The 12,450-nt window shown below is 38.3% G+C and overlaps 1 protein-coding gene across 2 annotated transcripts; it reads left to right on the forward strand.

Annotated features, from left to right (window-relative positions):
- The first annotated feature begins 1,502 nt into the window (after window positions 1–1,502).
- On the forward strand, window positions 1,503–12,044 carry LOC131245823 (protein SULFUR DEFICIENCY-INDUCED 2-like). Of its 2 annotated transcripts, none has more exons than XM_058245541.1 (4): window positions 1,503–1,706; window positions 8,936–9,148; window positions 9,240–9,395; window positions 10,933–12,044. In XM_058245541.1, exons 1-4 carry the CDS (start codon window positions 1,587–1,589, stop codon window positions 11,308–11,310), a joined length of 867 nt encoding a protein of 288 aa, XP_058101524.1. In that variant the 5' UTR covers window positions 1,503–1,586; the 3' UTR covers window positions 11,311–12,044. The 2 variants fall into 2 exon arrangements, with proteins under 2 accessions (XP_058101524.1, XP_058101523.1); XM_058245540.1 differs by having other exon boundaries at window positions 1,507–1,706; window positions 10,903–12,044.
- Window positions 12,045–12,450: the final 406 nt, after the last annotated feature.

Below are 12,450 nucleotides of genomic sequence, written 5' to 3' on the forward strand. Positions count from 1 at the left end.
CATTCGTGATCCTCTAGTTTGTGGCTCACACAAGGCTCAAAATTTCCTCTTCTTTTGTCAAAAATATATATTTCAATTAATTATAACCCTTCCGTCAAATATTACATATCTACATTAATTTAAAATATCAAAACTAATTTAGCTAATCAAATGTACTCCACGAATATGTTTAAGATTTCCAATTCCAATAACAGGCAATCCTTGCCTAATGTAAAATATAGCACATATGTTTGTGGTACGTGCCCATGGCCAAACTCCATGGGCTGAATCATGATGTATATATTTTATTCGGTCATTTCATTCACTTTGAAATATTATTTCTGGACATGAGCCTAAAAATAGACAGAACCAAAGTTTCAGTGGACCACGCCATGGGAAGTAGTGGGGATAATGAGGCCCACTTCTTATTGAAACCTTCCTAGGGCCCACCTTTATTTGCCATCCAATCTCTACAAACACGGATCTTCCATCTGATTCTCATTGTGCGATGTCATCACCGATGACACTACTACTCCTCCGAACGGAAAATCTCTACTTTCCGGCAGCAGAGGATCCGGATTCGGACAAGGGAAAACATTAATGTTACCCCGATCTAAAACTTCCGTAGCCTTAAATAAAGATTTTGATGGTAGGCATTCAATCCCCACTATTTCCTTGGTGTGGTCCACTTGAGCTTTGGATCTACTTCATTTTTGGTTCATGCCTAAAACGATACGGGAAAATGAATGGACCGCGTTGAGTTTTGACACGTATATAGAATACCGACGTATGTGTAATACTCACGTCAATCCCTAACTGATGAACGGCCCCGATCTCTCATATTTGTGCCGTACGCATGGATATGTAACACAATCGGCGCCCATGGCATGCAAGAAAAAGATAATAAACAAATGCCACGCAACCTACTACGATCGCGACACGTGGGTATTATTGCGTGGTAGCAGCGGTTCTCGAGAGCGGATTAGGTATTACCAGGTAAGACTTTAGTGGGTGTTACTCTTACCCTGTGGGGCCATATTTATATATCCATTCCGTCTATCCTTTTTTAAAAATCATTTTAGTATGTAATCACAAAAATTAAGAAAATAAAAATCTTAAATGAAAACAGTGGTGAATGGCTATTAAAAGCATTTTTAAGCCACAAAAGTTTTATATCAAGATGATCTTTATACTTTCCATCCATATATATATATATATATATCCAATAAAACATTAGGGTAGACCCTAGGAATTTTTTAATGGTAGGTACTCAATCACCATAATTTCCTATGATGTTTGTCCACATAAGAGTTATATATGTTTAATTTTTTGTAGAACGTACTAAAATGGTCTGGAAAAATGGATGGACGGCGTGGATATACAAAAAAAATCATCAAAGTGGGCCCCACAATAAGCGTAACACGCACTAAGGTGTTACGCGGGTAACACCTAATCCACTCCCGCGGTCCAAGGGGCCGTTTGATAATCCAAACCCCTTAAAACGTATATGGATGGATTTCCGTCCACATTCATTCTCTTCTTAAAATCCTTTCTTTTCCGGAAGAGAAGGGTTGAGAGAGAGAAAGAGAGAGAGAGAGAGAGAGAGAATGGAAGGGAAAAGGCAGAAATCAGGAGATGGTAGGAAGGGAGAGAAGAAGGAGATGTATCACGTGATCCACAAGGTCCCGTCTGGCGACAGTCCCTACGTTCGAGCTAAACACTTTCAGGTTTCAATTTCTCCTTTCCCGATAAAACCATTCCAATTTCTCATTTTTCTTCTTCTCTTTTCTCATTCCTTTTCTTCTGTAATCTCAATACATGCTTCTATCATTCTTTTCTTTCTCATTTATTTCGAAATTTTCGATTTATTTTTTATTGGATATTTTTCTTTTATCCTTAAAATATTTCAATTGAAAGAATAATCTTTTAAATTCCATGAAAGACTATGAATTCTCATTTCTATGAAAATAATTTAATTCCAAATATTTAAAATTGCAGATTTCTTTTTCCTCGTTCCTTGAAAGTACTGTTTTTGCACCCGTTGACTCAATTACAAGAAAATGCTGAGTTTTTCAGATCAGATGAGACTGATTTTTCTTTCTTCTTCTTCCTTCAGTTTCTATTGAAATTTTTATATTAGATTATAGAAACCATCATGTAAGGGTTCGTTTGGATGCCAGTAGAATTCTAGGTTATATATATATATATATATAATTGATGGCTTGTAATTGGATTAGCTGTAATTTGAAACACATCAAATTTTCAGAATTTTGAAAGCCCCCTAACATATTCTATTCAGGGTTTACGGGCAATTGCAGACATCCATGAATGAATTACCAAAGCTTAAAAGCAGCTGTTTGAAAATTAAAATTACGAAAATACCCTTGGGTGGAAAGATGTTTTGCGTTTCCCAAGGATATTTTGGTTCTTGAGATATACTTCTGTCAGCTTCTATGGAAATGTGCTTTGGAGAAGTGGCTGAGTTGGCACACTTGCCAACTCAGCACATGTGTGCTGGATCCAGGCCATTCATTTTGTTGGGGACACGGTGGTTGGCCATCGACCATTGTTTTAAGTGGCTGTTTTGCCTCTATCATGACTAAGGATCCAATGTGTTGCCGGCCATGGGCCCACATGGTGAGATTGTCCTAACCATCCATGTTATTGTTACTTATGTAAATTACCATCCGTTTTGCCTCTATCACAACTTAGGATCCTGTGTGTGGCCACCTAGTAGGGCCCACATACTGAGATAGTCCTATGATTTGAATGTCCCTATTATCAATTATACCATATTTAAGTTACCATCCTTAATCGAGTTTATTGTCTCAACCTTTTTTGAGTCGAAAGCGAGCTATTGAAATTTTGTTTTCATTGTTCAATTTCATCTATAGATAGTGACAGTCACAATCATTTGTGTGGCCTAAGGTATTCCATAATGGTAATGGTGGCTGCAACAACCACAAGCTTTGCTATTACGATACAAGCCATCACGGCCTTTCCTTTTTCTTTTCCTTTCACTTTCTTTCTTTAAAAATAAAAAAATAAAATGTTTCGGCCCCTTAAGGGACCGTTACAAGGCGTTTATGAGCCATTTTTTCTCATTACAACCCCATAATGCATAATTGTTACCACCTTTACTGTTTTGGAATACCTTAGTGCAGCCTAAGTTCCTTAGGTTGGCCCATATAGCATAGTGTCCAAAACATGCCTGACTTTGATCATTGGACCACTCAATATGTGGGTACCAACCCTGGATCCTTAGCATTGAGAAAGGCAAAACCAGGCTTACAAGGATCAAGATATTGGACAACATCTTGCTGATTTTGGACACCATCTTTAGGGAAACCTAGAAAAAGTTACACAATACTAGGTTTATTTTCAAACCTCCGCCTTCAGTGAAGCAAGATAGCCTTGACCTATGAATATGGTCATTAATCTAGACTCTCCATTACCATGGCTCAAAAGCCTATGTGGCAATGGGCTGGGTAGGCCCAATGGGTACTCAAGCTTGGCTTGACACAATTTGGGCATGGGTGTAGCTAAATTATGGGTGTGGCGAGGGTTGGGTAGTAATTCGATCCTGATTAATAATAGGGCGGGTTTACCCTTGCCATTACCAAGCATGGCCTCGAAACACACACAAACACAATATTATTATTTACACTCCCAATGCTCCCAATTAATTTATAATAAGTAATTACTAATTCGTAACTGTTGTTCCTAATATCAGCAGTATTATCGATAATATTGCCAATATTATCGGCGATATCTTTGGTGATAGATCGCCGAGTATCACTAAGTTATTGATATTTCAAAAATATTGCCCATAATGCCTTTGTATAAATACCAGGGTTCATTTGTATGTACATAAATGGTCTGAAATTTAGAAGGAAAAAAAAAAAAAAAAAAAATCAACTTTTTTTATTTTCTATATCTAAGTGAGGGGGTGGATCTCAGCACCTCATCTTCCTTCCTTGTGGATCGAAACTCCCATTTGGGGGGAGAAATTGCAAAGCAAAAGCTAGGTGGTCGGGAATCAAGAAATGATGAAAACTAAATTTTAATTTATTTATATTTTTTTGGTAGTGGATTTCGACCACTCCTATTGCATTTTTGGGGGTAAATTTTGAGAAATGGGGAAAACGTGCAGATATTTGTGAAAATTAGAAGAAGAAAAAAATTTTGAATATTAATTTTTGTTTTAAAAAATTTTGAGGATCTAGTTTGGGAGAGGGTTTCGACCACTCTTCCATTTTTGTGAATCAAATCCCTCAATTTAAGGACCACTCATGTTACATTTTTAGGGTGAATTTTGAGAAATGGGGAAAACGCGCAAAAAATTGTGAAAAAAAAAAATGTTAATTTTTGTTATTAAAAAATAATAAATAAATTAATAAATAAATAAAATTGGGATCTAGTTGGGGAGTGGATTTTGACCACTCTTCCATTTCCGTGAATCAAATCCCCCAATTTAGGGGAAAGTTTGGAAAAGTGGGGGACCGTACGTAAACCTACAAAAAATAGAAAATAAAAATAAAAAAATTTATTTAAAAAATTTTAGAGTTCTGGTTGGGAAGTGGATTTCAACCACTCCTTTTCAATTGTTGGGTTTTTTTTTTAAATTATCTAAAAGTTATTCAAAATTTTTAAAATGCAAAAAAATAATAATAATAAATTAATTAATTAAATCTATTTTATTTAAAAAATAATGACATTGTTTAATGAAAAGATTATTAATATTTTCTTTTTATGGATGAATCTTGGTGAGTGATTTGTTGCATTTTTCATTAAAAATTATTTTTTGGAGTTTTAAAAATTATGGACAAAAAAAAATTGTTTACTTTTAAATTATTTTTTATAATTATGTATGCATATATGGATGGAGGTATGATATATGTATATGTGCATTGATGGATGTGTCATGCATGTATGGATGGATCATTGATATATGTTTCTATGCATGGATGAATGGATGCATTAGTGTATGCTTGCATGGATGGATGGATAGACATGTATGGTTGCATGTATGCATGGATGGATGAATCTATTAGTGTATGTATGCAGGCATGCATGGATGAATCTATTAGTGTGTGTGTGCGCGCGCGCGCATGCATGGATCATGTATGTGTGTACGTGTGTGTCTATGCATGCATGGGTCATATATGTGTGTACATGTGTGTCTATGCATGCATGTATGTATCATATATGTGTGTATGTATGCATGGATGTATGTATCATATATGTGTGTATGTATGCATGGATGGTCGTATGGATGGTTGGTTGGATGGGTGGATGGATGGATTGTTGGATATCTATGCATGTATGGATGGATCATGGATATTTGTTTGTATGCATGGATGGATGGATGCATTAGTTTATGTTTGCATGGATGGATGGATAGACGTGTATGGTTGCATGTCTTATGCATGGATGGATGAATCTATTAGTGTATTGATGCATGCATGGATGGATCTATTAGTGTGTGTGTGTGTGTGTGTATGCATGGATGGTGTTCTGAATGGATGGTTGGTTGGATGGGTGGATGGATGGATTGATGGATCATGTATGCATGTATGTATGTTTATATGCATGGATGGATGGATGTATTAGTATATTTATGCATGGAGGGATGGATAGATGTATTAATGCATGGATGGATGGATAGACATGTATGGGTGTATGTACGCATGCACGCATACATGGATGGATGTATTATTGTATGCATGCACGGATGGGTGTATTAATGTATGTATGAATGGATGGATGAATAGACATGCATGGATGTATGTACGCATGCAATGCATGGATGGATGGATAGACATGTATGGGTGTATTATTGTATGGATGCATGGATGGGTGTATTAATGTATGTATGAATGGATGGATAGACATGCATGGATGTATGTACGCATGCAATGCATGGATGGATGGATGTATTAATGTATGTATGTATGTATGGATGGATGGATGGATAGACATGTATGGATGTACGTATGTATGCATGCATGCATGCATGGATGTATGACTTTTTCTTTGATTTAGAAATAGCTTTTAAGTGATTATTGTGTTTCTAATGATATTATTGGTATGAAATGAACTCATTTTGGTTACTATTGCACTAATTTCTTACGACAATACATGCTTCTGGGCCCCCATTAGATGGAAATTTATTATGTACGCATCCATTTTGCAATTTTTTTAAAATAAAATTCATAATATATAAATATGTATATTTTAATTATCTCCTGGAGTTTCAAAAATCCCACCATTTTTCCCAAGTTGCTCCAATGTTTCCCAAAATCAGCGATACATTTTCGAGTATCAGTGATGTCGGTTCAGGTTTTTTTATCTCCAGCCAGCGATACTTGCAATGATACCGATACTACAAACGCTTTTTGTAATAATGATGTAGTGCTTTTTTAGATTCTCAAAATTATATATAAAAAAGGAGGTTGGTTCCTCTACCGCGTTGTATGATAAGCTTATTCTACAAAACTTTGCGTGTAGGGCAGATGTGGTTTGTAGTGTATATGCCATTCAATCCATCCAACAATGTCGCTCCATGAAACTGTATAGAAAAATTTAAAACCATATTATTAAGTTACTAAAATCTTAAAACCATATTATAAAAATAATAATAATAATAATAATAATAATAATAATAATAATAGTAATAATAGTAATCTAGTTGATTTTTTTTTATAATATAAAAAAAAAAAAAAAAACCATATTTTCTTTAATTTTTTAAAGAAAACCCTATATTTTTAAATTTTTTTGCTGTAAAATCTAATCTTTTAAGTTAATGGTTAGGTTTTTTTTTTCTGATTTCAAATCATACATGTGTGATTGATGCATTATTGGGTATGTAATGGGTGCCCATTGGAGGCCCAACATTGGTATGGGTACAGGGATGGGTATGGATGCACCTATAACTGACCCAAATCTGGTCCATTACCACCCCTCCTAAACCCAAATTGATTGGATGGTCTGAACCACGTAAAAATTAGGTTATGTTGTTCATTAATGGGAAGGACAGCCGATACAAATTTTAGCCTGACATATGGAAAAAATAAGGGTGGTAGAATAGAATTGATTGTCCGCTTAATGGACACCATAGATTCCTTATCGCACTCCGTTCGTTTTGGGCAGTAGCCTATCCATGAGGTGGCCACCCATCAGATCAGTGAGCACATTCACCAATAAGGCTCCGTGAAGTTTAATAGTCTTCACCAACGTGGATAACTTTAACAAATCCATACTATTAAGCTTAACAAATACTTAACCTAAACCTAATTATTTAATATCTTAATTATTTAAAATATATATTGATGACATTTTCACCAACATCTCCGCCTTTATTGACCACAACGGCTGATAGCTTGCAGACCGATACAGCAACTTCGTAACTTATGTATCACCAACACAAATAATATGTTACTAGATGACAAATGCTATTGTCTTGAAATGATGTCTTCAACTCGAGAGCAGCATCTAGTGGTGTGGGGCTTATCTAACAACTAAATAGTGTATAGGCGAGACCTGCCCGCCAAGTTGTATTTGGACTGTGATCAGGTGGTGGGTCCCACCACCTGCTTGAGTTATCTCACACCTTCATATGGGTTCCATTGTGATCACTTTTTTCAAAATTCTCCGAGTTCTTTGAAATAAAAGGTATTCACAAACTTCTTTTTCACGAATTTTTGATAATTCATGGTTTTTACTTAATGTGATTTGCAGCTTGAGAATTATATGCAGACTATTTGTGAGCTAATCATGAATTGCTGGATTCTTGTTCACCCAAATTACTGGATTCCCCTTTTTTTCTCGACTTCTTCCCAAAACTATCTAGAATTTTCGTACAAACTTGTGGTTTATCCTGTTGCAACAATGAATGATGGTGAGACATCTTGGCACAAAATGACAAGGGGTAGTATTACCTGGAGCCGTGGGCCCCATGTTTTCAGGCCCAACAGGCGATGATGATGGAATTGTATACTTTAGTTTGGCTGAATGTAAACAAGCAGTTGACAAGGTTTCATATGTGCTTGACCTTGTTCCAATGAAAGCTAAATACCATATTTTCTGTACTGAAATTAACTCAAAATTCTATTGGCTTTGCGGTGCTAATGGATTGGGTCAATGGGGAGTTCTGATCTTGACCCATTTAAAATTTGGTTCAGACCTGGTTTGGGTCCAAATCAAAATAAGCCATGCCCATTTATGTAATAGGCGTGGTTCTTGCATAAGAGGATCAAAACCCAATCATATATTTCATGAGTCGGGTTTGGTTACTGTCTGGGTCAAGTCTAGGTTAGGTTTGGAAAGTGTAGTTCATATACAATGTCTACAATTATATATAGAAGGACCCACCTGATGGATCGGGTGGATCTTCCCCAAATTTGCTATATTGGCACATTTACCAGCATATAAATGGGCAAGGAAATAAACATGCAAGTAGAATCATATGCATAAACCTCATGTCTTTAAACATAAGACAGATTAAAAATGTGGAATTTCAATGGGTGGCTCTAATATCGGTACGAGTCAGGTACGGGCCTGGGTCTGGTACATTTTTGGTTGATCCAAACAGGACCAATTTAAAAATCAGGTTCAATAGGTCTGGAACCTGATTCATTTTGTAGTCAGCATGAACCTTTGGATCCAGACCCACTCCAGCGAATTGGGATCCGGACCCTTTTGTTAACGGGTCATGTCCAGAGACCCATCAGGTCAGTGCGACCAATTAGCTCCCCGGGTAAAGGATGCTGCCCCCAGATCCACCAATTAGAGATCAATGTACAGTGGGCCATGGATTAGGTAAAACACAATATAATATGCTTGCATGCAAACAATCAAACCTTTCTTTCCCTTTATTTAATTCTGTTGAGTTTCTCAATGGATTGGATTGAGTTTGTCTTTTTTCACATTGATTTGGTACATGAATTCTCCTCAGCTAGTAGAAAAGGATCCAGAAGCCGCCATTGTTTTCTTTCGGAAGGCAATAAACGCAGGGGACAGAGTTGACAGTGCACTGAAAGATATGGCAGTGGTGATGAAGCAGCAAGACAGGGCAGAGGAAGCCATTGAAGCCATCAACTCCTTCAGGAATCGCTGCTCCAAACAAGCCCAGGAATCCCTGGACAATGTCCTCATTGACCTCTACAAGGTATTTAGTAACCTTTTCATACTCGCATGTGCAAATTAGACTTTTCTTGAAATTAATATTGTTCTTTTGATGATGATGATGATGGCGACAGAAATGTGGGAAAATAGAAGATCAGATCGAGCTGTTGAAGAGGAAGCTATGGATGATATACCAAGGTGAAGTCTTCAATGGCAAGGCCACGAAGACCGCCCGCTCCCACGGCAAAAAGTTCCAGGTCTCCATCAAGCAGGAGACCTCCCGATTACTGGTAATTGCATCAGGCAGCCACTCAGCTTCCTAATTGTTTGAATGTTGGTGTTCACTTATTGCTATCTTGCTGTGATCATGAATTTGCAATTGTATGGTCTCGATGTGTTAGGCGGGCCACCTGCCAGTGATGCTATCTACAAGCGGTGGCCCAACACCTCGACCTTTGCTCCTAGTTAGGAATTTCACTGCATTCATTTACTTGGAAGATCTCCCATGCACTTGAAAATTCTGATATACATCACACAACACCAGCATCCATAGAAGTAGTGAAGATGCGGCCATCTATTTTCTCTGTCACATTGCATCTCTTTTTGCTAAGATGGGCCATGATCACCCTCTTTTGGAACAACGTGTGGTCTGCGAATTTGGTAGGCTCCCTTGTGTGCTCCAAACCGAGTGAAGGAAACTTGTTCACAATTCATTGCATAGACCGACTTGCCATTTGCTTTGAATTTGGAGAATTCAATTAGTGAATTACCGGCCCCTAAGTTTCACCAAATACTATTAATGCGGTGGCATTTTCACACCGGGCTCGAGCGGGGTTGCCTATGGGATGCAGGGACACACCCGGGTTGGGCAGCCCGTGTGAGGTGGGTGGCTCGTGTGAGGCGGTACGCATGTGATTTGGGGCCCACAAGGGGGTTCGGCCGAGGTCCTAACTTATGGGATGTTTGGCCTGGGCTATGAGATAAGGGATTGATTCGCCATGCTTTATCAATTCAAGCTTTTAGAGCAAGTGGTTTATTGTCCTACATCAAATTGGTATCAGAGCGGGAGGTCTCGTATTCGAAACTCGTCACCAGGAGTGATTAATGCGGAGTGGTCCTCATGGGATGTAGGGCTTGGGCTATGAGATAAGGGATTGATTCGCCATGCTCTATTAGTTTGAGCTTTTAGAGCAAGTGGTTAATTGTCCTGCATCAACTTATATTTCAGTTTCATGTAAATTCATCAAATTTCATGAATTGTCAGCCCCAAAAATCAGCCTAAGTCCAATACCCAATTTAAAGGTTGAAGCCGCTGTGCCACTAAGGCAAATCAGCTCCAACTAAACTTACCACATCTACAAACTTCAGACTATGAAATGGGCCTCAAACTGGCCTGAACTTCAGAATCATGCAACAACAGAACAACCTACTCTTATCAATGTTTTAAAACTGAGATCTGCCCACCAAAATGGATTTGATCGCTAAGAATGTCTTTAGATGGAAACCGTTTGTACCATTCATGCCCTCGAGTCTGGCCAGCCTGGTCGAGTGGCAAGTCTGGTCCATCTGATCAAACCTTTATTCTATTTGTTACGACGCCATTCATCGGACCAGCTGGACCGGTTTGGACCAAACAAGCTATGAAAACCAGTCCGGGTCTCGTTTGCATTTTGAAACACTGACTCTTTGTTTCAACCTACTCCTAATCCATTAGATCCTACTTTCATTTCTTTCTTTCTTTCATTTTTTTTCCTATTTTTATTCTCATTAACTGACCTTGTTACTCCCTGGCGGCAGGGCAATCTGGGCTGGGCATACATGCAACAGATGAACTATGCTGCAGCTGAGATCGTATACCGGAAGGCCCAGCTGATTGAACCAGACACCAACAAAGCCTGCAACCTGGGCCTCTGCCTAATCAAGCAGGCCCGATATGACGAAGCCCGCTCCATTCTTGAGGATGTCCTTCTTGGCAGAATTACGGGCTCTGAGGACTGCAAGTCGGTGAATCGGGCCGCTGAGTTGCTGCACGAACTCGAATCACAGCAGCAGGCTTCGCCACTGACTACACCACCTAGGCTGAACCTTGAAGAGACAATCGTGGAAGGGCTGGACCTGCTAATGAGCGAGTGGACCCCATTTCGGTCCAGGAGACTGCCCATCTTTGAAGAGATCTCTCCCTTTCGAGATCAGGTGGCTTGCTGATTTTCTTTTTTCAATGGTGTTTGGGAGATGAATCAATTCAAGGTTTTAAATCACCGGATCATGTATCGAATCGGTCATCACCGATATGGGGCCGTATCGCCTTCCCCATATTGGGTTGATATGGGCATATACAGCCGTGTATCATTCATGGATGATACCGGTACCAGGACACATCAGCCGATATGAACTAGTTTCGGATGGTACGTCTGAAACTTTAAACCTTGAATCAGATCATCAAAGGGGGTTTGGCTTTTGTAAATAGCCCATGTATATGAGTGTAGTTTTGTAGTTGTCATTTTGTTTGTGAGCTTTGCTAAGCCCTCACGCCTGCACAAATCAGTTAATGCACTACCACATCTCCCAGCATGGCAGATAATTGCAATATCCGAGCCATTCATTAGAAGGGTACCCACTAACCTAGATTCTCTATCTGAACAAATCTACGGTTAGTAGAAAATATTGGCAGAAGTTTTCTTTGTTGTCCACTTAGTCCTAATATCATGACTCTATCTACCAAGTGGACCACTGTTATTTTGGGGCAGTAACATCTGCATGGTGATGACCACCTGATGGATGGCTTGGATATTTCACCTGTCTCCCACGCGCACATGTGCGGCATGGGCATTAGCTGTTTTCTACACACGTGTTGTTTTGTCGCGCAGATTGAATAGTTTTCCAATAAATTATTGGGAGAAATATGTAAAAGAGATGCTGATATTTCCACTATCTTTTTTCAAGGAAAAAAAATAAAAAGAAAAAGGTGATATTTGCACTATGGAAAAGATGAAAGGGTTGTACAATACAACCCATTTATATGTATCTTCAGAACTTTTTGTTTCTATTCTTGCCGTTTGCAGTAACATCATGGTGGGGCCCTTTCAATATGGGTTGGATGTCATACACATCACATAACAAGGTAGGCCCCACCATAGTTACTGGTTTTTGTTTACACGTGCGTAAGTAATTATGTATATAGGTAATTAAATGTAATTATGTACATAGGTAATCAGATGGTGAGTTAATATCATTCATTTCTTCTCAGAATTCCTTCTTCGAGTAATCCTTATATGAATGATAATCAGATGGTGAGTTAATATCATTCTTTTCTTCTCAGAATTCCTTCATTGAGTAATTCTTATA

Source organism: Magnolia sinica, chromosome 5 (genome assembly GCF_029962835.1).
Source record: "Magnolia sinica isolate HGM2019 chromosome 5, MsV1, whole genome shotgun sequence".
Lineage (NCBI taxonomy): Eukaryota > Viridiplantae > Streptophyta > Magnoliopsida > Magnoliales > Magnoliaceae > Magnolia > Magnolia sinica.

Excerpts from the sequence above, each read along its gene's own strand:
- LOC131245823 (XM_058245540.1), top strand. The coding sequence starts at position 1,587 with ATGGAAGGGAAAAGGCAGAAATCAGGAGATGGTAGGAAGGGAGAGAAG. Across the intron at positions 1,707-8,935 it reads TTCGAGCTAAACACTTTCAG|CTAGTAGAAAAGGATCCAGA; the intron begins GTTTCAATTTCT and ends AATTCTCCTCAG. Across the intron at positions 9,396-10,902 it reads AGGAGACCTCCCGATTACTG|GGCAATCTGGGCTGGGCATA; the intron begins GTAATTGCATCA and ends CCCTGGCGGCAG.